The following is a 23,578-nucleotide window of genomic DNA, read 5'->3' as shown; positions in this document are numbered from 1 at the left end:
TAGAGCAAACGAATAGGACCCCCTCTCCCCCTTTCTCGCGGCGGCAGAAACATTTATCAGGTTTAATTTTACTGTTGTTCTCAGAAGAAATACGTATCAGGTTTATTGTCGTTCGAAGCTGAAAAAATAAACTAAAATTTCTCGACTGATTGTCGCGTTACTCTCCATTAAGACCAATATATCGGCTTAAGGACGTTTTGATATTTTTCGGTAATTGCAACTTTATTTGCCCATCATTGGTAACAACGTCTTATTATTACAATCAGTTGCGGGAGATCTTAGCAAGCTCAATAGAGCTTTTCAAAGAAGACCCCCACTTTCAAATTACTAATAAATATAGTTACAATCAATGGCGCATTTACAAGTTTTCTTTTGTCCTAGAATATTACAGATTAATGTATTTCTAATTTATAAACTTTAATTATGCTGTATATATTTCTTAATCAAATTCTTAAAAGAGTTATTATAAGATTTTTGATTTCTTAGATTATCTGGTAGACTATTCCATAGTTGTGCTCCTCTATATTTAACACAGAATTTTCCATCATTTTTTTTTTTTCATTTGTGAGATGTAATATTATTGGAAGTTGGCAGGATCAAGGACTCGTGATCAAGTGGGGTGAGGGGGAGGGAGGAGGGAGGGCAAAACACGGGACAAACGGGCTGGCTAATTTCCGGATTTTGAAATCGTTTTCCTACTGGTAACTTTCATCTTTGTGTTACAGAAGCAGAATTTGAGAAATGAAAAGCTAAGCACTGAACAACAACAGAAATCAACAAAAATCAAACAATCGTTATTTTACACACAACCTCATCGAGAAAGCTCGAGTTTTTCAAAAGAGCCTGGGTACTAGTTCAAAACGGACCAGATGCCGCGAAAATAGCAGACCGACCGCAGACCGACCAATAACATCCTGAACATTTCAATATTTTTGAGCTCGGAGCATTTATAGATCTTTCGTCTTTATTTTTTAAGTGATCTGAACAATGATGCTACGGGCAACTGCAGTTCTGAATTGTTCAAAAATAGACCCACAATGTGCGTAATTGGCAATGAAGCATGCATGATACAATCGTCAGTGTTGCATGGAGAAGTGCATTATCGAAAGCTTCGAACGCAGCTGTGAACTACGGGATATTTTAAGATGGACGAAGATATTTTACAAACTGTACCCGTGCGATAACCATTTTTGAAGGAAACAACAATTTTTGTGGGTAACTTTGCGAAGTTCTAACAATCTATCATGATGTTGGGATATTCATTTTCGCGCGAAGAGCAACTCTATGGTGAGATTAGGAACGCTTGTTTGTAAACCAATTATTTGTAATTTTGAAGCCGATTTAAGTTAATCATGTCTTAATTTATCTGTTTCTATGAATCTGTAGCTATGATGGGCAAGCGAGCAGATAGCCTGAAAGGACTTGGACCACCGAGCGATTGGGAATTGGTGGAAAGCATTGGAGAAGGGACATACGGCGAGGTTTACAAGGCGCGCAACAAAATAACCGGCGAAATTGCCGCGGCGAAGGTCATCGACTCCATTCATGAGAAGATCGAAGAGGTTCTACCCGAGCTTGAGATTTTAACAAAGTATTCTACACATCCAAACATTGCTGGATTTCATGGAGCTTTTATAAACGTGGACACAAAAAGACACGACCAACTATGGCTGGTTATGGAGGTTGGTATATTGTTGTGTTTCAGATCTCTTTTAAAGATAGCATTTATTGTGAATTAAATTCTTTATCTTTCACAGGTTGAATTATGTCATCAAGAACAAAATTAGAAAGAACACTCTCGATTTGCAAACGACGCTAGCGTACGCATCGATTCGATCAAACTGTCGGTTTTAACAATTTTCCAAACTACGTTAAGACTTACGTTTCTTGAACAACAAATCAGTAATTACTAAAGAAAATATTGCCTTAATTAGCGGACGGTGAATGAAAATATAGTCATATTAAAAAAATAAGCTCTTAATTATCGTGAGAATGCCGTTAGTCCCGCATTATAATTAGTTCTTTCTAGATCTGTTGAATTCTTTGGAAGACTTTACAGATGACTGCACTTGAAAGCTTTATAAAAGTTGTTAAGAAAGTTTGTTTATATCGGTTTTCCTGTTTGCATACGTCATAATGTTTGTGAACCCACGAGACAAATATAGATCTTATCATATTGTGAAAAACTGTCAAATTTCGCGGCCCAAGCCTATTTCGTTTTTACAGAACATCACAGTAAAAACTCTCAATTTGTCCAAGATGTGTATTAAAAAATAACAAACTCCGGAACAGGTGTAAAAATATTGACAAAATAACATATAGCTGACATTTTTTGCTGGAAAGAATATTTAATTTACTTTTATACGTGGAAATAGCTTCATACTATAGGGGAAAATGTGTTATCAAGCAATTTCCAGTTCTGACAAAATTTGACACTTTAAATTGCATGCTAAATTCAGTCCACAGGGACTGCGGAGCCAGAGGGCTGGGGCGGGGGGCTCAGCCCCCCCAATATTTCCAAAAAAATAAAGACTTACTAAGAGTAGAGTCTCTAAAGCCCCCTACTTCAAGTGTCTCAAGGAAAAATGCTCCATGGTCCCTGGTCCAAAACAGAAATTACTATAACAGAAATGTCATTCGAATCAGGAGCTGAATTGAATACCTCAAGTTTTAGAAACTTTTAGCAAGCTTTGCTGTGTTTTGTGTTCTTAGGAAAGACACTTTACTTTCATAGTGCCTCTCACTATGAAAGTAATGGAGGAGGGGGACAGGGGGGTCTGAACCTCCTGCTCTGGTGCCGTTTACTCCTGCTGCCTCCCATCCCTTTCCATAGCAGTTCTCTCCTCTTTGTCCCTATCTATTGCAAAATATAACAAAATGTTGTGTAATTTTACTTGTTTTCTCCCACTGCAGTTCCTGCCACTTAAGGAATCCCACTTCCCGCCTTATCTTTTCCCACTTCCCACACCTTTTCTCCTGGGCTCCCCCCCCCCCCTGTCCCCCTCCACTAAATGGGTATCGGCAAATTTACTGCTGGGGGGGGGTAACCCTACGATGGACTAGCATCCCATCCAGGGGAATGTAGAAATACTCCTAGCCGCCTAATGCTACAGAAACCAGGATATTTTTTTTTTCGAAAAGCGGGATATGCTCCAGCATGATGAGCTACATGGCTTGACAGCGGACTTTACCCGAACCTTACCCCTCCCCTTCCTGTGGCTTACAATAACTAAGAGTGAGACTGTTTTCATGCGAGTACAGCATAATAACATAGCTGTGTTTTAATTGTCCTCAGCTTTGCCGCGGTGGATCAGTGACAAACCTTGTGAAGAGTTTAAGGAAGAAAGGGAAATATCTGGAAGAAGATCTAATTGCCTACATCCTTTACGAAACACTCAAGGTAACAACTACATTGAGCAGTTATTTAAATTACATATAATATCATGCAATGTTATATATTTTGCTTAGAGTTGCAGTGTTAAATGCTTACTATATTATATTCAAAATCTAGATAACGATAGAGCGCAAAAACTCCTGTTTGATTGTGCAGGGCTAGTGGATCTTTTCTGTTAGGCTAGTAGAATCAATAACAGACACCTATGAAGCCAATCAAATTAGGAGTTTGCCAATCAGTAGACCTTTGCCACATTCCAACGAACAATGGCAGCAAGTCGAGGCTAGGTTGGACAAAAATACAAGAAATGTATGAAAATGCCGACCCTTAACTCATTCTGGTGCTATTGTTTATACACACTGAAGTGAAATGCGAGAAAGGTCTGTAGCCAACCTCTGTTAGGTGAAAGGTGTCAGCAACTGATCATATGCAAATTATATTTTTCGTAAATAAATGTGGGTATTGGATGATTTCTGCATCGTGAATCTGACTTTATTAGTAGCTGTTGTGATAATGTGTAGTTCCTGAAAAAATATCCATACCCACCTCATGAAGGTCATTGGAAATTCTGAGGGGGTGGGGGAGGGGTCTCAAAAGCCAAAATTGTTAAAGGAAAGTATGGGGCTTAACTGGAATTTCCAGAGGGGTGGGGGGAATTCAAACTAAAAACTTTCCATGGGAGGGGTATGGATATTTTCTGGAACAACACAATATCACATTATGTAAAAAAAAAATTCATCTAATTATTTTTATTTTCAGGGAATTGAGCATCTCCACAGGCACAATGTAATGCACAGAGACATTAAAGGACCTAATGTCATGTTAACAAATAGTGCAGAAATCAGATTAATTGACTTTGGTTAGTAATGACTCTAGATTAACTCTTAGCTAACAACAACACACTAATTCTCCAGTAACTTAAGGTCAGTCCATGGCTGGCCTGGTTGGGTGGGTGGATCAGTCAGGTCATAAGTGAGAAAGCAATAAACCAATCAATTAATCAATCAGTCAATCAATCAATCAATCAATCAATCAATCAATCAATCAATCAATCAATCATTTAATCAGTCAGTGAGTCAATGAGTCAGTAAATCAGATCAGTCATGCAGTCAGTCCGTCAGTCCGTCAGTCCGTCAGTCAGTCAGTCAGTCAGCCAGTCAGTCAGTCAGTCAGTCAGTCACTCAGTCAGCCACTCAGTCAGTCAGTCAGTCAGCCAGTCAGTCAGTCAGTCAGTCACTCAGTCAGCCAGTCAGTCAGTCAGTCACTCAGTAAGCCAGTCAGTCAGTCAGTCAGTCAGTCAGTCAGTCAGTCAGTCAGTCAGCCAGTCAGTCAGTCAGTCAGTCAGTCAGTCAGTCAGCCAGCCAGTCAGTCAGTCAGTCAGTCAGTCAGTCAGTAAATCAAATCAGTCAGTCAGTCAGTCAGTCAGTCAGTCAGTCAGTAAATCAGATCAGTCAGTCAGTCAGTCAGTCAATCATTTAGTTAAGAATCAATCAGTCAGTCAATCTATACAAATGTGGATCAATAAAAATCAGTTAATCAATTCCTTTACTAATACCATTCAATCAATCAATCATTCATTTAGTCAGTTAGTCAGTCAGTCGTTCAGTCAGTCAGTCAGTCAGTCAGTCAGTCAGTCAGTCAATCAATGTACAGTTTATCATATTCTATACAAAATGTAGATTAATAAATCAATTAATCAATCTCATTACTAATCAATCAATCTATCACTCAATTAATCAATCAAGCTTGACAGCAGTCATCTATCATGATTATTTTAATACATCGTACCCAGAGTATGCCAATAATCATGACTTGTTTCATCTCTCCTGGACTAAACCATCAATAATTACAATTAATGACTCAGTTAAATTGATAGAGGAAGCAAACTATCCCAATAACACACTACAAACAAAATTACATAAAGGTTGCTCTAAAATTCCACTTTTCCGATTTCTCTGCAGGTGTGTCAGCAGAGCTTGCAAACATTCTAATGAGACGGAACTCCTCGGTGGGCACTCCATTTTGGATGGCCCCAGAAGTGATAGCCTGTGAACAGCAGCTAGACTACAGCTATGACGTTCGCTGCGACATCTGGTCACTGGGAATTACTGCTATTGAACTGGCTGATGGTGTTACACCATTGTCTGATCAACATCCCATGAGGGCACTTTTTAAAATTCCAAGGTAAGAGCACGTCACTAGCTTTAGGTCAAGATTTTTTATGCAACAACTTAAATTAAGCAAATTTAGTGATTTTATGAGAATTAAGGTTATTTAAAGTTAGTGATTAAATTAAATTAACGCCGCTTGGAAGTAACTTAAAATCACCACAACGCTAGTAAATGAATGGAAATAACTTGCTAAATGGTTATTAAATTAAATTGTCACTAAATCTTTGGATGTCAAAGGTTATAAAACATGTTTGGGTCAAGATGCTAATAAATAATAATTATAAAATTATAATTATTATAATGATTTAAATATTTAAACATCAAAAATATTTATTAGCATTAGATGTATAAAAATTAGGCAAGCTCTGTAAAAATTAGAAGCTTCATGATAGAGTACTACACAATAACATGTTGTCAGTCTTAGCAAACAATCATTTATCACTCGGGCGTATTTCTTCTTCTTCATCATCATCATCATCATCATCATCATCATCATTATTGATCATAATCATAATATTATTTCTTTCTTCAGGAGCAAGTCACCATCAATGAAAAATCCAGAGAGATGGTCTCACGAGTACAGGGATTTTATTGCAAAGTAAGAAATTAAAGCAGTGATCTTTATCAATCTTAAATAATTTTAGTCACTTGACATATTTGTTTTAATTGCTCTCACTTCTGTTAATATTTGTTACATGAAATTTTGAAGAGCCACGCAGGATTTAAGAAGTATTTTAAATATTTTTTAATAAGTACCGATAAACATACATGTACTTGAAACTGAACCTTACTTTAATAAATAGTGAATACCTTTTTCTTAAACATATAACCTTTCATTGTTATAGATGTCTGATAAAAGATTTTGAGTCAAGAGCTCATGCAAGTGATATGTTACATCATGTATTTGTCCAGTGGGTTCCACAGAAAAGAGACGCTGTAAGTTAATATTTAATTCAATATAGTTAAAAAGTGTGATTTCTCAAACCTCTAAGGGAAACAAAAATTAGTCTGATGTACTACCGGTATATGTTGCACTTAATTTTTGATCTCAATTAATTTTTTATTTCTAACTAGTTGATTTCAATATGAGGTAAATAATAAGGTTAGGTTTAGGGTAATATAAGTTGAAGTCATATACTTTTAAAAAAAATAGTGGTTTACCCAACGTTTCCTATGTAGCAAAGTTGATAAGGGGGTGGAGAGTTCAAATCTAGTGCAGGTTAGTAAAAAGAAAAGAAAAATTAGATGATAGTACTTTTGGAAGGGGGATAATTAGTAAATAAACCCCTTCAGGCGGCTGGTATATTGGAGGATAATGCCCGAAGCTGAAAGATTGTCGAAAAATGAACAGTTGGCCCAGAAGCGAAGCCTCAAGCGCAACTGTGAAATTTTGAGGACAAATCTTTCAGCCAAAGGCATTATCCTCCAATACACCAGCAAGGCAGAAAGGGGTTTATTTATTTTATAACCCTTCGGCTTATTTCTACAACGCGTTTCATCGCCAGTAAATTTATAGGAAAAAACCTAAGTACATGTAATAAAACTGGCGTAACTGTGGTTGAAACAGATGTAAGTTGATTGGTTTACGTTATTTTTAACTCTCTGATTTCATTAAAAGTTAGAACTAAATAAGGTGACTTCATTCATTTGCTTTGTGGCTGATTACAAAATCGGGCGACGGATATCAAATCGGGCGGGGTATATTCGCTGATTTTGTACCATGATTTTGTACCATGTGATGCATTTTGTCCAATGAGCGCGCGCAAAAATTAATGGGTGGGTTATAAATAGCGGATAGTAAGGGAGGGTTAGTAAGAATGGTGGTGGTGGTGATGGTGGGGGTGGATTAAGAGACATCAAAGGAGAGGAGGTGTAAGTACTCCCTGTTGTACTTTTTCTACTCATTAACCTACTTTAAAAAAACTAGTAAGGAAAAAAAAATAACTACCAGTACTAGTACTTGAAATAAAAAATTAACCAAGATCAAAAATTAACTGCAACATATATATCATAACTACACCTAGATGTGGTAACTTAATATCAGTAAAATTAAATTAATTTTTAATGACAAATTCATTTGTGTAGACTTAAAATAACTGATAAGTGTTATTTTCAACAACTAAGTTTGTAAAAATTGATGATGTTGAATTGTGCTGTAGTTGTGGCTACTCATAGTACATCTATCATGATATCTGAAAGCTCTATAGCAGTCCTATCAAAACTAAATGTTATGCTTTAGCATGAAAAATGTTTAATTCCTTATTGTGTTTGGGCATCCAAGAACTTCAAACACATTGGTAGCAAGAAGAGCCTAAGAAATACAGTCTTTGTTTTCTAAATCGACGGTATAAAAATGTTTCAGCTTCGGAGAAAGTTGATGAATTTGATGGACAATCAGTACCAGGGACGAGACGGCATTATGGACGAAGCCAGCAACGAGAAGGAACAAGAGGATTTGTCAAGGTTTGTGTAAAATATAATCACAAGATAGTATGGCTGCTGTAATTAAAAACCTTAGCTTATGAATTAATAATGAGAAATGACTACATTCATCAAAACGATTTTTTTAAACACAGTATAATTTGCATGGTATAATTTACAGTATAATATGCACACCTGTGTCAAAACGTTTGATGATATGTAGTTGATAGCTGTTATTGGTTTTAAGTTTATTTCAGGATGATGAGCGGGACGGCTGTACACAGGCTAACAAAACCACAGAGACCTTTTATAAAATGGAATATAATTTTAATCCTTAAAAATGGTGCATTATAATAATAAAATATATTTTTTTTTTCACCGTTAGAAGTAATGTTGTATTTAATAAATCAACCTTGTCAGAAAAGTAATCTAGTAATCTTTTAATTATTACTTTTTAGTCCTTTAGCTGTGCAAAAGAAAAATCCACAACGCAACAAACAGATGCTCCAAGTTGACAACTTAGCAGAACTGGGAAGTCTGACAGAGGTACGCACGCATGCATGCATGCATTCTGTACAGGTTTTAATATTAAATAATTGTTTACATTTTGGTAATTAAAATAGAAAGTACTTCAGTGTACATCAAGAATTGTCCCAATTTTAGAACTTATTATTCCCATGTTAAAACCATGACTAAGGTTAATTTTCTGCTTCTTTTTCTTGTGTATACAGGACATTATCCTGAGTCACCTCCTGGAAAGATACATGAACAATCAAATCTACACATACATTGGTGACATCCTAATTGCCGTCAATCCACTGAAGACTCTAAACTTGTATGGACCTGAAGTAAGTCTGAATTTTTCTTTAGTTACTTATTTCATGGAATATGGGACCTGGGCTGGGTCACATGACTGTAGTTTCCTTTTTTCGCTATTTTTGCCAGCCATGCAGGCTCATATGAATGTATGCATAGTTAATAGAGGGAAATGGTTAGGAATCCCGACAAAGGTCTTTGTTGTATGTTTTTGTTCGCTATTTTGGGGGTTGACCCTGCACAAAACCTGACAAAATACAATAGGTGGTTACATGTAACTAACCAATAAAAACATTGCGATTACGTAATTCATGCATAGTGTATGAGCGCAAAACAAAAGATGTGCAGGGTCGTGCACCTTCCAACATAAATCTTGGCCTCTTTGTTTGCTCCTTTGATGTTTGTTGGGCTTCCTAACCATTTCCCTACATTAACTATGATGTATATTGATGTAGGACTTAACACTAGTCTTTTAGCTTTAGTGTACCATTAATATAATGACATGCTTTTTTCTTTGCTTTGTAGCATTCGAAATTGTACAAAAACTCACACAAGAGTGATCTACCACCTCACATTTTCATGGTAGCTGACATGACGCATCAGGCAATGATCCATAATAAGAACCCTCAGGTAGGACATGTCAGAAATGCTACTTTATGTAGTACAGTCATGTTGTGTACATGTAAACTTTTGCAGCAATGAGTGAAGGATAGCAATGTTCATCAAGATAGATTGAGCAAGTTTGGTTTTGTTGTGTTCCAGGCCAAGATAGTTTACTCTTGCAATACCTCTCTGAAGTTCTGTAAGTATGGGTACTTGTTGAAGGTTGCAGCCTAAAAAATTCTATTGCACGAATTCCTCTATTTATATGCGCATCTCTTTATTACCCACTCCCCCAGCTCTTTATGACAAGTTTCCCCATTGTGAGAACTAAGTTTAATGAGCTCCTGGGGGCATAACAGAGGAACTAACGATTATATTAAATGAATTTCCATTTTAGTAATAAGCCTTTATTTCAACAGGGTAACTCCATCAGCTTTTACAATTAAATTATTAAATTATTTTTTAAATTATTCTTTTTCAGTGTTGCTTGATTAGTGGTGAAAGTGGAGCTGGAAAAACAGTGTCAGCAGACTATCTAGTGCGACATTTGGCTGAACTTGGAAAGGTGTGTATGGTTGCTATAGTCACGTTTTCAATCTGTACTCTATTCCTATGAAACTGTGAGACAGTTGGATTTAACAAGGAATTAATTTGCATTTAACCCTTTTAATTAGGCTGGGAACAGAACATTAGAAGAAAAGATTCTTCAGGTGAGTGATGCACAAGGCAATCTGCTTACATGCCAGCTTAGAGTGCATGAAGTTACAAGTGTAAGCTATCATATTTAAAAAATAATTTGTTCATATATTTTGTTAGCTGACATTGTATTTGATTGGCAGGTCAATCCTCTGATGGAAGCCCTGGGAAATGCACAGACAGTCATTAATGATAACTCCAGCAGATTTGGAAAATACTTAGAACTCCACTTCACATCTAATGGAGCTCTCACAGGAGGTAAGGAAAGCAGTTTGTATGTCTGCTCCTTTCTCCCTTCATCTGGCCTTCCTTCTGTCCCTTTGTGTCTCTCAGTCAGTCGGTCGGTTGTGTTCAGTCGGTCGGTCAGTCGGTCAGTAGTTGGTGAGTTTGTCAGTCAGTCAGTCAGTCAGTCAGTCAGTCAGTCAGTCTGTCGGTCGGTCAGTTAGACAGTCAGTCAAGTCAGTCTGTCAGTCAGTCAGTCTGTCGGTCGGTCAGTTAGTCAGTCAGTCAGTCAGTCAGTCAGTCAGTAGGTCAGTCAGTCAAGTCAGTCAGTCAAGTCAGTCAGTCAAGTTAGTCAGTCAGTCAGGTTGGTCAGTCAGTCAGCCTGTCTGTCTGTCTGTCAAGTCAGTCAGGCAAGTCAGTCAAGTTAGTCAGTCTATCAGTCAGTCTGTCTGTCTGTCTGTCTGTCTGTCAGCCTGTCTGTCTGTCTGTCAAGTCAGTCAGGCAAGTCAGTCAGTCTGTCAGTCAGTCAGTCAGTCAGTCAGTCAGGCAAGTCAGTCAGTCAGTCAGTCAGTCAAGTCAGTCAGTCAAGTTAGTCAGTCAGTCAGGTTGGTCAGTCAGTCTGTCTGTCTGTCAAGTCAGTCAGTAGTCAGTCAGTCCGTCAGGTTGGTCAGTTAGTGAATGAACCAATATTAGTCAGTTAATATTCAGCAGTAATTGTTTTTACAACGTTTATTTCAAGGCATACTGTCAGAGTACTTGTTGGAGAAATCTAGAGTTGTGTCACAGTCAAGGTGAGTTGCGATCACATTCCTTTTATCGTTAGGGGGGGGGGACCAGGGGGGTCTGAACCTCCCGCCTCCCGTACCTTTTACTCCCACTTCCCGTACCCTTGACTCCCGCCTCCCGCCCCTTTCCGTAGCTTTTCTCTCCTGTTTGTTCCATGTCTATTGCGAAATATAATGCAATGTTACAAAATTTCACTTGTTTTCTCCCGGTTCCGGCCACCTTAAGAATCCCGCTTCCCGGCCTCTCTCCTCCCGCTTCCCGCCCCTTTTCTCCCGGACTCCCGCCCCCCTGTCCCCCTCCACTCGTTACTGCTAAAGATAATAATGTCATCACTAGTTCACTTGACAGTTCATTGCTGTTGTCTAGAGAAATTGCATTTTGTTCGTGCTAGTTACTGAAAACTTTTTTACTTTTGTGCATCAACAGAGGAGAGAGGAATTTCCACATATTTTATTACATGATTGCGGGTCTGGCCTATAACAAGAAATTGGAGAAATATTCATTCAAGCTGTATTCACAACACAAGTAAGTTAAACTCACTCCAAAGGTGTCCAGCTCACATACTTTACTCCAGAGTAACTCAAGATGTATTTCCTATAAAAAGTCTGCTTCTGTTTAGTAGTGCAGTAATAAATACTCCTTCCAAGTTACCAGTTATGACATTAAATCTACCATTTGACAGACAGTAAACAGATTGCAGTTGTCAACTGTCCAATCACTGATACCAGTACTTTCACAAGTCCTAACAGGCAGTGGTGACATCATAGTGAAACTGACCAATCACTATCAAATACCACGGTTGACCCAGCTATTGACTGTAGAACAATATTTAACTTGACTCTGAAAATTACTGTACTTCCACTCAAGTTGTGAAACATCACACACAACTGTTCTTTTTAATACCACCCTCCCCTGGACAATTACAAGTTACACAAATTTAAAAACTGCAATTTTTAAAAGAAAATGCTCACAAATACGGTGAGCAACAATATTCCTCCTATTTTTATTTTAAAATAACTTTTTTTTCGCTGTTTTTTTTTATTGTCCAGCTACCTCCAAACAGGAGGAAGAAACTTACAGGACTTGGTGTGCACCCTGGGTAACAGACGCAAGTTTGAAGAAGTTCAGAGATGTTTTGACATCATTGGCTTCAGTCACGAGGTAAGTAAAAACTGCAGTTAGTAATAGGTGGTTTTTGTTTGTAATATGCCATGCGCTATAAATGGTATAGCTTTAAAACGTCTGAAAGTAAGCCTTCTTTTACCCAAAATTAACCCCCCAAATCAATCCAATTACATAATAACATTCTTTTCCTTATAAATATATAACTCAACCATTATATAATTGTGTTATTTCAGATAATATCCATACCCACCCCATGGAAGGTCATTGAAAATTCCTAAGGGAAGGAGGTCTTAAAAGTCGAATATGAGAAATTATAAAGTTAAAATGGAATTACCAAAGGGGGAGGGGTTTAAAACCAAAAAACCTTAGTTTCTGAATCATTGTTGGAGTTAGTAAGAGTATGGATATTTTCTGGAACAAAACATTCTGGCTTTGAAAATATGGAACGAGCCTATAACTTGGTAAAATATACGGATCCAGAGTTTCAGACTTCCGGTCCAAATTCAAAAGAAAAGTGAGACTCATTAAGTCAGGCTATTGTGTTTTGCAATGTTTAACAATGGTCTGGCTTAATGAGTGCTCACTTTTCCTTTGAATTTGGACCGGAAGTCTGAAACTCTGGATCCGTGTATTTGACTTTGTATACAACAGGAAGTGTCGCAACTGTTTTCAATACTTGCTGCTGTTATCCACATTGGAGATATTCACTTCACTGAAGACGAGTCAGTCTCGCATCTGAGTGACAAGAGCATGGTCAGCAATCCACAGGTTTTACTTATAGGTGTGTACAGCTAGATCAAGAAGTCAATTCTCATTACTGAATACCATACATTTATTTTAATGATATGGAGGAAAGGGGGGGGGGGGGGGGCTGGCGTAATGGTTAGTGCTCTGTACTCCGGACCAAGGGTTCCAGGTTCGACCAGTGGCTGGGGCACTACATTGTGTTCTTGGGCAAGACACTTTACTCTCACAGTGCCTCTCTCCACCCAGGTGTATAAATGGCAGTGTTCCCCCTAGGTACTTTAGGCCAGGCGGGCCGCATAGCTTGATTCACAGAAAAATCGTTGCCGCCTGGCTTAAAATTGAAGATAAAAAAAACGTAACCTTAAGTTGAAATCTGGAACTGGGAATTCCTATCCATAAACAACAAAGAAGTCGATAAAAACTTTTAAACCCTTGCATCAATATGTTCAATCCTGTGATGCATTCGTTTTGTTGGTCGGCAGCTATACCAATTAATCAAATTGTCATAGGAACACAACGGCACTTCAAGGTGTCGTACGTGGGATACTAAACGAAATTCCCGCGTTCGTGGAAAGAATGGTGAACTCAATCGACTCGGGTTGCTCAGAACAGAAACAAAAAGCTTCTCAAAGCCTGACGCAAAGTAAATAAGTTCATTTCTTACTCTGGAAATGAGACAGAAAACGTGGGGAACAAGTTCCACAGATCAGGTTTTGACATTTGAAAATCACAGTCAGAATACCCCCTGGCCTTCACAAAATCCTAGGGAGAACACTGAATGGGTACCAGAGAATTTTAATGCTCAGCTGGGAGGGAGGTAAACCTGCGATGGACTAGCATACTATTCAGGGGGGAGTAGAAATACTTCTTGTCGCTTCATGCTACAGAAACCGGGATAAGCTTCAGCCTAATAGGCCACTAGGCTTGAATGCAGATTACCTTTTTTTACCTCTTTTAATTTGATGGTACATCAAGACAAGGAACTTTTGTTGTCATATACACAGACACCAATGTTGATATCTTTGGTTATATCACTGAATTTGAGTCAAAACATTTTGTTGCAGTTTCCTCGCTGTTGGGTATAAATGCAGTGGAACTGAGGGATGCGCTGACAACTAACAGTAATGTTACAAGAGGTGAGAAACAACCGAGGATTTGAGAAACAAAGAATATTTCTAACGTTTTTGATATATATCGACCTTTAAAGTTTTCCTTTTTCAGTCAAAAATGTACACACCCTTCTGGCCCTGGGGAAAGTCCCGGGGGTGGGGTGGTGGGGTACTCCCTATAATGGCTTATACGGGGAGGCTCCGCCCGAAAGGGGTACCTTTTTAAGGCTTCAGGTATATAAAAGGGTAGGGATTTCACGAGTTAAGGTATATAAAAGGGTATGGAAATCTGTCACTTAGGTATTTAAAAGGGCCTTTAATTAAAATATTTCGAACAGACGCAATTTATGGCTGTATTATTTTAATTTATTAAGCGCTACATGAAAATGACAAGAAAACGTCCTGTTTTAAGTCCACGCCACGTCTTTTAGGTATATGAAAGGGGTACCTTTTTTCAGTTAAAAGTATACGAAAGGGGTACAATTTCTGTCAAAATGGTATATAAAAGGGTAAGGGGTTAGAACTCGGGGCGGAGCCTCCCCGTATAAAACTTTTTTGAGTACCCCCCGGGGGGGGGGAAGTCCAGGACAGGTATACATGTAGTTGCTGTGCTAGTTTCTCTAACCATGGTTCAACCACTACTTGAATGATCGGTCCGGAAAGCTTTACATCTGCCCATTAGTCTTAGGAATGTTTTTTTTTTTGCGCATTTTTCCGCCTGACTTTCACGCTCTGATTTCTGCAGGGAAGTCCATTTCAATGAACCCAATATTGACTATGTGTAATCGAATTTGGCTTCCCAGCTTTTTGGCATTCGCTGATGCTAAGTTAGTTTCTTTGTACAAAATGTAGTTCACATTTTCCTTCGTTGATGCTAATTTTGATTTCATTCTAGGAGAGACAATTGTCAGAAACAACTCAGTTGATCAAGCCGTTGATTATCGCGATGGAATGGCCAAGGTATAGTATTCTTTTTTCTTTTCCCTTGCTTGCGGAGTTGTAATTCAATGACAGGATTGATGCTAAGTATATGAAAGAACTCATATTTGAACTGCGGATGGGTGTAAAGTAAAAAAATGAACCTCGAATTGATTGCAATTAAAAAAAATGCAATTTTCAAGATTGTCAACATAAAAGAAATTCCATATGTTTTCTGGAAGTAAGCTTCATTTGTGAAGTTTCTGGCCCTCGCTCACGACTTCTGAAACGCAAATTTCCCTTCACCAAATTTAGCCCCACCCTCACCCCCTCTGAAGATGGCCCCACAGGGATACCAATGCAAATACATGACTAAAACATTTGCTGTTATTTTCAGGCGCTTTATGGCAAGCTATTTAGCTGGATTGTTCACCGTATCAACGCCTTACTGAAAACTGATAAACGACGTACAGTGTAAGTACAGGATTGTCACAGGTCAGGAAATGGTCTGGGAAAAAAATCCTTGAAGGTCAGGGAATAGTCGAGGAATTTTATTTCGAGTCAGGGAAAATTGCCATTTTGAAGAAAAGTCAGGGAAAATTGTGATAAAACATCTCGGATTTAATACCTTTGAAGGCTGAAAGAAACATTTCAGGTCAATGTGATCTCAGCGATGTTTTGTTTTGGAAGTGGAGGCTAGGAGCCGCTAATATATCTGGCATTTTGTATTGATTTGGTAAGAAAAAAATTTATTTTTATCGTTGGCCGTTTTTATACTAGAGACGTGTTACCCGTCTGGACGAGTTTCGGCAAACAGTTTGTTGTTCGTCTGGTTATGCGTCTCTAGTATAAAGACGGGCACAAGACGAGTTACCCGTCTAGACGAGCTTCTTTTGGAAATGTGTCTTGAAAGACGAATTACGAAAGAAAGCTCGTCTAGACGTGTTACGCGTCTTGTGCCCGTCTTTATACTAGAGACGAATAACCAGACGAACAACAAAATGTTTGCCGAAATTCACGAGTCCAGACGGTTAGCACATTGAAATGTCAGGGAATTTTGAAAACTGATGTCTGTTGCAACTATGAAGTTTATTTTTTTCGCTTATTTTTTTTTATAAGTGTGATACGAATCCAAGATGCCGTATTGCTGACCATGCACTCGCCATTAATTTCAAAATTCGTGATTTGTGTTCTTTTTTTGTTTTGCTTTGCAGGGATAATGATCACAGAATTGGCATTCTGGACATTTTTGGCTTTGAGAATTTCAAACGGAATTCGTTTGAACAGCTTTGTATAAACATCGCCAATGAACAGGTTCAATTCTACTTTAACCAGCAAATCTTCTCCTGGGAATTGGTAAGTTTTTTGCATAACTTTGCTCTTTTTATTTCTTCAGTAAAAATTCCTGTTTAATTTTAATCAACGTAATCACAGAGTCAGAAAATGTTAGAATTAACCAATCAGAGGGTCGAAGTATAAATCTTGCAACCAGGTGCTAAGCGCGGGAAAACGTAACCGGTAACAAGCGCGGGAAAACATGTAACCGATGTAAAGCGCGGGAAAACATGTAACCGTTGGAAAGCGCGGGAAAAGCCACATAACCAAATTATGCAGTTGGTTTTGTTCTTGCACCGGATTGGCTATGAAGATGCCGTCTTCAATCTGATTGGCTAAAGCGCCCTGCGTGCTCCACGTGTTTCTTGAACCAAGCAAAGCGCAGCAAATACAAAACTAGAGCAAACACATAATTCATACTTTTGAAGATAAATTGGATTTTAGTGGTTGTTTCTTCTATTATCTCGCAATTGTCCGGCTTTGCCTCATTCTTGAGCACACAAATGAAACCAAAGAATAAACTAATGCCCCTCTTCTTCAATTTGTGTTATTTTTTTCAGGAGGAGTATCGTGTGGAAGGGATATCCCTTGAACGAATTACATTCACCGACAACAGACCTGTTCTTGACATGTTTCTGCAGGTATACCTTTCTATCTTTAATTTTCTGTTGCTTAAAGTGGATTTAACCGGTATCGATTTTTCTACATCCCCGTAAAAATGCCCGAAGCACTTCTGATTCTTATAAACCAATCAGGGGACTTCACGAACACTCACGAGCATTACCGAACGTCATGTTGCTAGGCAACTGTTGCTTGGCATCTTGCAAAAAACACTGGCTCAGGCAAGAGCTTCTTGTTATTCCCATCTCATTAGTGCTCGAAGCCAGAACAGAGTTCTTGCCAGAAAATTTCTTCTCTATAAATTGCTTACGTCCATTGAGAGTTTGACCTCAATTCTTATGCAAGATTTAGCATTGTGTGACTGCTTGTCCCATGTACCTTTTTCTTCTTGTCTAAATGGAGCATCTTTGTTTTTTTCTTTAACAGAAACCCATCGGTATTCTTGCTCTGTTAGACGAGGAAAGTCGTTTTCCGAAGGCCACTGACTCTACTCTCGTGGGTAAGTACGATACTGGTCAATATGCAAATTCTCCTTAAAGGTCTCAATACTTTCCTTACAGTGCTGGTTGGGAGACTTTGATCAAATGTACACCCAATTTCCTTTTTTTCCAGTGTGAAATAAAACGCCTTTTCCTAGCAAGCTAGTTTAGTCAGTATATATATGAAGATGAAGAAAATTGAATTTCACGTCGTAATAAAACAATGCTGTTTGCTTCTCCACAGAAAAATTTCACAAGAACATCGAAGGTCCATTTTATGAGCGACCCAAAGAGAATGATGTGTACCCATCGTTTGTTATCGTACATTACGCTGGGCGGGTATGTGTTGCCTTGGCAAGACCGACTCTGTTTTGTAATACCGTATTTTCTCGATTTAACACCGAACCCGAATAAGCTCCAGGTCTCAAGGTGGAGTTGTAAATAAGCCCCTCAAGGTTTTATTCGAGGTGTAGAATGCTTTAGGAGACATGGCAAGACATGTGGCTGTCAAAAATAATGAATGAAAGCCCTTGGTCAGTATAATCAAAGTCTCTTCGAGATGTCGACGTTTTTGCATGAAGTATGAGTCGAAGGTTTATCCTGTGCATTGTTCTTCGAACTTATCATTACAGTTTCTTTGTAGTTTAGTTTAACAATTTCCTATCTTCGCGGAGGAAATGCAGCCATATAATTTTGTCAAAAATGGCTCGTCCGCGCCGGGTATTTATACACATATTCCTTAACATTACACAAATAAACAGTGCAAATTTCACCGAGATCTGACAATTCTATACTTTAAAATTGCAAGGACCTTTCGAGGCAGTCGATTACGGCAGCGAAATTAGCAAATGAAACAGCAAAATATGCGTTCGACGCTTTGTTTTTGCGACGCCATATTTGAATTGTTATAGCCGGGTAGACCGCTGTTCAATGTGTTCAAGGCCGTATCGTTACGATTGCTCCACGAAAAAGCACGAAAAAAATACGGATATTTCCGACTACTGTCGGAGAAAACATTGCGCATATAATTGGGGCGTAAACAAATCGTTATACTCAAGCTGCGTTTTGTCTAGGCTCTGCGAGGGTCGGATATCAAGACCCAGGATTAAACAAAAGTCATATATACAGTGAATGCTTTCGAATTATATTTGAAGATGAAATACGAAAGAATTTTGCTGTCTTTGACTGAAATTCCACTCGAACTGCGTAGATACGATCGCATGTTGTAAAGCCGATTCATGCAACATTGCTTCATTCTCTGTCAACGCGAGGTCACGTCCCTAACGACCTAGGCTGATGACGAAATAGAGTTGCGCTTGCATGTAGCGACCAAATTTGGCCTAATTTTTAACCGCTCCTAAGCTAAAAGAAGCCCCTATCTCTTGCATTTGTTTTAACTTCAATAATATCTTTGAAGAGAGCGAGTTTTTTGGTATGGTTTATTTTTTATGTTTGTAATTTTTAAACGATGTAAGTGCTAGTGATTATTTATTCGTGTTTTAGTTACGCAATCCATTGTTTGTGCGACGCTTTTTATAGATCGCCTTTCAGACACACGCGCGTTGAGATAAGAAAGCTGACATGTCACTTTTAAAATTGTTATATAACGTTTGTAAATGTGACAAGTCACGTTTTTTTCACGAGATCGCAAGTGATCACCCACAGCGGAAAGTAATCCCTTGAGAAATTAAAACAGTCCCTTGATAAATTAAAAAAGTCCCTTGAGAGTTTACAAATATGTGGTTCCAAATTTTGTCCACATAACCCCTATTCTACGTTTTTAGCTTGTAAACAAGCAAAAACGTCGAAAAAAACGGGCTTGAATAAACTGCAGGATTCAAATAAACGCCGGCTCCAACGGGGCAAGTTTGAAATAAACGCCGGGGCCGTTTAATCGAGAAAATACGCTTATCGTAACTAGAACATGATATAGGCCTTCTCTCAAGAATTGAATTTAGAAAATTCAATGTAAACATAAAGGTAAAATTTCCAGATGGAAGAAATCAAAGCAAGGTAAACAGCAATAATGAAATATATTGATTTACAGGAACAGAAATAAACAGCAAGTCAAATTCAGTTTTGCGAAAATTAACGTACTGGTATTTCAAAGTCAGCCTTGTGCGGGAAATATAATCGATCTGTGAATTTAAGTGCTCGATTACTACCTTATGAAATTTAACTCAGTTCTTTGCAATTAACAAGGAAAGAGGTTGAAGCAGTGTTTATTACGTGTTAATTCATCAGGTGAAGTACGATGCTACCAACTTCCTAGAAAAGAACCGTGACACGCTGTCTCCTGACATAATACATGTGTTGCGATCAAGCGGTAAGAAGTCTTAAATCGTACTAGCTGAATTATTGAAGTTTTGTCCTGCCGGTATTTCATATGACGTTATCTGACGTCTAAAGTCTATCTGGTCTGGGAAATGTGTGTGGGTTTGTGCAAATTCTTGAAACGTGGTCTAAAATTTTCCATATTTTTTGTCCAGTCAGAGAGTACCACACGCAACCACACTGAAAGTAAGCAACTACTGTAACGATTGCCAGGGTGTCGGTAAAACTCTAATGATACTCATTGTTGTCTTTGAAACAAGCTAACTGCTTGCTCTACACCGCTTTTAGTGTAGATGTCTTACAAATTAGCCACCTTGTGTTCATATTTCACGTCTTTTTTGACAGATAATCGTCTTGTCCGAACTCTTATGCAGCATCCTTTGTCCAGATCAGGTTAGTTACCTTGGAAATGAAACGCCATTATAGTTGTTTACGTTATTCCTAATAAGAAAATATCATACACCTCACAAACAAACAAAATTAACACCACGAATAAAAGAGTATGTTTGGCTTTAAACACTACATCCAAACGTTACAACATTTACAGAAAGGTTTTACGGTTGTGTGGTGACTTTTGTCACATAGCCATATGAGCATCTTGTTAATTAAAGATCTTCAATATTTAACTTTTTTTTCCTCATGCTAGTTTCTGATTGTATTTTCCTTAGTCAAGTAAAATTTAATTTTTGACAGTATAAGGTATCCGAGCTGTCCTAGCCTGACTTCTGTTTTACTAAGGGTGTCTTCTCATTCTTTGCCTTCGCAAGTTGCTGTGATGTTGTTTATGCACCTATCAATGGTTTGCCCCAGGATGGGGGGGGGGGGGGGGCGGGCAACCCACGGGAATTTGACATCGTAAATTCTCCCAGGGTAGGGATTTTGACATCTAAAATGGTCTGCTGGGTTAGAAATTTAAGAGGAGATATCTGAAATTTGACATTTACTAGGTGCCCAGGGGAGGAGAATTCAACTTTGGATTCCAAAAAATTTCAAATTCCCCTGGGGTTGCCCGCCCCCCCCCCCCCCCCCCATCCTGGGGCAAACCATTGATAGGTGCATTAACTGCACAAAAGGGAAAGCTGTGAACTTGGAGTTCATAAACAGCTATTATTTGAGAGCAAATCGTTTTCCATCTCTTCTTAATTTCCTGTTTTTCCTTCGGAGAACACTCGTCGCTATTTTCTGATCTATTCTTACTGCATACCTGCACTCTTTGTATTCTCTCTTTTCTTCACTGTGGTACCCAGATCTCTCGCATTCCGATATGGATGATGGCACACGCACATTAGACCCCCACTGGTGGAGGGTAAACAAACCCTTCCCAGGGGTAACAGAGGCCGTGCTAGACGACAGACCGAAACAAAGCTGGCTAAAGGGGATTCTGAATAAGAAAAAGAGTCATGGTAAGACAGCATGACAGCAAATCAAAAATCTTCGCCTGGATTCCTTTTATTTCCTCTAATGGCATTGTTCTACTTTCTTGACCTCATCTCAATTTTTTTTCGCTATATAACCACACCCCATGAATCTCTTGTGTATATGAACACACCCTAAGAAACTAACGGCGCGATGGCAATTCAAGTAATCTACTGCTTGATTCTTGTTTCCTGTAATGGCATTGTTCTACTCTTGCAACCTCCTCCCAAACCCCAGGAACTGCTGTTGTCTGCTTCCTAAGAATCACTTGTCACTTTCCTAGACCCAAAAGTGTCTCGTTTAACAAACCGCAAGAGTCTCTTGTCTACATAATCACACACTCGATTCGACTCGAATCACACACACTGTATCCTCTACTTTCCTCAAGAATCTCTCCAACTCGAAGTAAGTTCTTTTCTGTCACCACATGCCACGAATCTATCAACCCCCAAGAATTTCTTCTTAACTCTTCTCTCCCAAAAGAATCTCTTGTTTATCCGCACTCTAAGAATCATCTACTGACTTTTCTCTCTCCATGAATCTCTTGTCCATCAAACCCCTTGAATCACTCTTGAAAAATTAACACCTTCCAAGAATCTCCATTTCTCTCAAGGTACTTTTTGCCGCGATATCCAGTTTGAAAAGCACCTTTCCAAAATATCTGGCCTACCGATCTCTCTTGTCGCTTTCAAAGTGATCCTGTCGTTGCTTCCTCTACATGCATATGTGTTCGTGCCTTACATGTTTGCTCTATTTATTTCTTCTCCCATCCTCCAAGAATCTATTTCAGTTTGTCCACTTCCCCCAAAAGTCCTTGTTTACCTCTCCTTCCCCAAGGAATGACAGAAAACTCAACAAAGTAGGCCCTTTGATCGCAAAGTTATTGAAAGCAGACATGCTCGTAATATCGGCGTTATTAGACTGACTTGTATAATCGCCATTGTATGATGTAGAAGTGCATTCGCTGCATGGTATACATAGGAAGCAACCTCGATTTGTATTTGAAGGATAAATATTGCGTTTGTGTATTTTCCCTACCAGGTGTTAGTATAAAGAAGAACAGCTCACAACCCAATATGCTTCAGGTGGACAAAGAAAAGGTATGAAACAAGATTCTTAGAATAGGCCATTTCCGAGTTATTCTTTCCCTTAATGTTTCAAAACGAGTCTATGTGCGAAACCATTCATATAAAAGTTAGTTTCACCTACAGGTCCATTTTCATGCGAGGAAACCTCATTTTCATTTGAATGGTTTCACACGTAGACTCATTTTGAAACAGAGGCAAAGGGTAACTCGGAAATGGCCTATTGTTTGTTTGCTTTGCTTAATCAATTCTGTGATGTCCTGGAAACAATTCAAGATGTATGTTAATCGTATGCCAGTCGACTGAATGGTAATCGTTTCTTCTGTCTGTCTGTCTGTCTGTCTGACAGTCAGTCAGTCAGTCAGTCAGTCAGTCAGTCAGTCAGTCAGTCAGTCAGTCAGTCAGTCAGTTAGTTAGTTAGTTAGTCAATCAAACAATAGATCGATTGATCTCCCCAACGATCCGTACATCCATCCTGTCCAAGACGAGACTGTTCACAGCTACTCTATTTGTCAACGCAAAAAAACGCAAGAGAACCCCCTTTCATTTTACTTCTACAGAAAGTGAACGGCCTGATGAGCTTGCCAGAAACAAAGCAGAGTCCAAGTTTATCTTCCAAATCCACGTCAAGATGGCAGCAGACGGTCTCTATGCACTTTAGAGTAAGTAACGGTCAACTGTTAAAATTCTAGTCTTCTTCACAGCCATCATTTGAATCTTTAAGAAGTGCTTCTCCTGGCGAGAATAAGTAAACTTTGGACTTTTAATCCGTGGACAGCTAATGCGAGCCCTGGCACCTAAAAACCTTTTAGTTTGTTCGTTGGTCCGTTCCTTTTTTTTTCTTAGAATTTAAGTGTAAATATTTTAACTTTGTGTAGCTTAGATATATTTTAATGTAAATAGTGTCCCCAATTAGTTTTTTTGTAAGCTAAATACCTCAGACACTATAATAAAGTATTTCATTCATTCGTAAACTCCAGGAAATGAAATTTTATTATTTTTGGAGCGTGCTCGAATGTTTCGAGAATTTCCGAATTTTCTCGGTCGTCTGGGAGTGTCTCCTGTGCTTAACACAAATGCCACCAAATTGTTAGGCTGAACAGTTTTCAAAGTTAATCTCGTTTGTTTACAACTTTTGATTATAACGCCCGAGAGAAATATTTGTTTGTAGTTAAACTGTGGTTTTATCATTTAGATTCATAGAAGAATTTTTTTTGCATAAGTTAAGTTTCATAGCGAGTGTGTGGCAAAACTTAAAAGGGCTTTGTCAGGGATTTGAACAGATTTTTGAACCGCCAAA

The 23,578-nt window shown here is 38.5% G+C and overlaps 1 protein-coding gene across 3 annotated transcripts in view; it reads left to right on the top strand.

Annotated features, from left to right (window-relative positions):
• The window catches only part of LOC144631091 (myosin-IIIb-like), a 45,169-nt gene that overhangs the window by 2,991 nt on the left and 18,600 nt on the right, over positions 1–23,578 (top strand). For 2 of the 3 annotated variants that reach the window (XM_078489468.1, XM_078489470.1), the window contains exons 2-29: positions 1,387–1,682; positions 3,296–3,400; positions 4,154–4,253; positions 5,356–5,578; positions 6,098–6,163; positions 6,411–6,501; positions 7,928–8,028; positions 8,445–8,532; positions 8,718–8,834; positions 9,328–9,432; positions 9,887–9,970; positions 10,080–10,115; positions 10,245–10,359; positions 11,063–11,114; positions 11,536–11,634; positions 12,159–12,270; positions 12,886–13,015; positions 14,046–14,117; positions 14,986–15,050; positions 15,406–15,482; positions 16,223–16,364; positions 16,904–16,984; positions 17,391–17,463; positions 17,688–17,782; positions 19,688–19,769; positions 20,123–20,170; positions 22,235–22,293; positions 22,839–22,940. In XM_078489468.1, coding sequence (XP_078345594.1) covers positions 1,387–1,682; positions 3,296–3,400; positions 4,154–4,253; positions 5,356–5,578; positions 6,098–6,163; positions 6,411–6,501; positions 7,928–8,028; positions 8,445–8,532; positions 8,718–8,834; positions 9,328–9,432; positions 9,887–9,970; positions 10,080–10,115; positions 10,245–10,359; positions 11,063–11,114; positions 11,536–11,634; positions 12,159–12,270; positions 12,886–13,015; positions 14,046–14,117; positions 14,986–15,050; positions 15,406–15,482; positions 16,223–16,364; positions 16,904–16,984; positions 17,391–17,463; positions 17,688–17,782; positions 19,688–19,769; positions 20,123–20,170; positions 22,235–22,293; positions 22,839–22,940 — 2,816 coding nt within the window. Of the gene's footprint in view, positions 1–914; positions 1,288–1,386; positions 1,683–3,295; positions 3,401–4,153; positions 4,254–5,355; positions 5,579–6,097; positions 6,164–6,410; positions 6,502–7,927; positions 8,029–8,444; positions 8,533–8,717; positions 8,835–9,327; positions 9,433–9,886; positions 9,971–10,079; positions 10,116–10,244; positions 10,360–11,062; positions 11,115–11,535; positions 11,635–12,158; positions 12,271–12,885; positions 13,016–14,045; positions 14,118–14,985; positions 15,051–15,405; positions 15,483–16,222; positions 16,365–16,903; positions 16,985–17,390; positions 17,464–17,687; positions 17,783–19,687; positions 19,770–20,122; positions 20,171–22,234; positions 22,294–22,838; positions 22,941–23,578 lie in introns of those variants that run through there. The other variant, XM_078489469.1, reaches the window with a different exon arrangement.

The sequence above is a fragment of the Oculina patagonica genome, chromosome 11 (genome assembly GCF_052425735.1).
Source record: "Oculina patagonica isolate OP01 chromosome 11, crgOcupat, whole genome shotgun sequence".
Lineage (NCBI taxonomy): Eukaryota > Metazoa > Cnidaria > Anthozoa > Scleractinia > Oculinidae > Oculina > Oculina patagonica.
The sequence above is the reverse complement of the archived record's forward strand: the minus strand, read 5'-3'. Positions and strand labels throughout refer to the sequence as shown.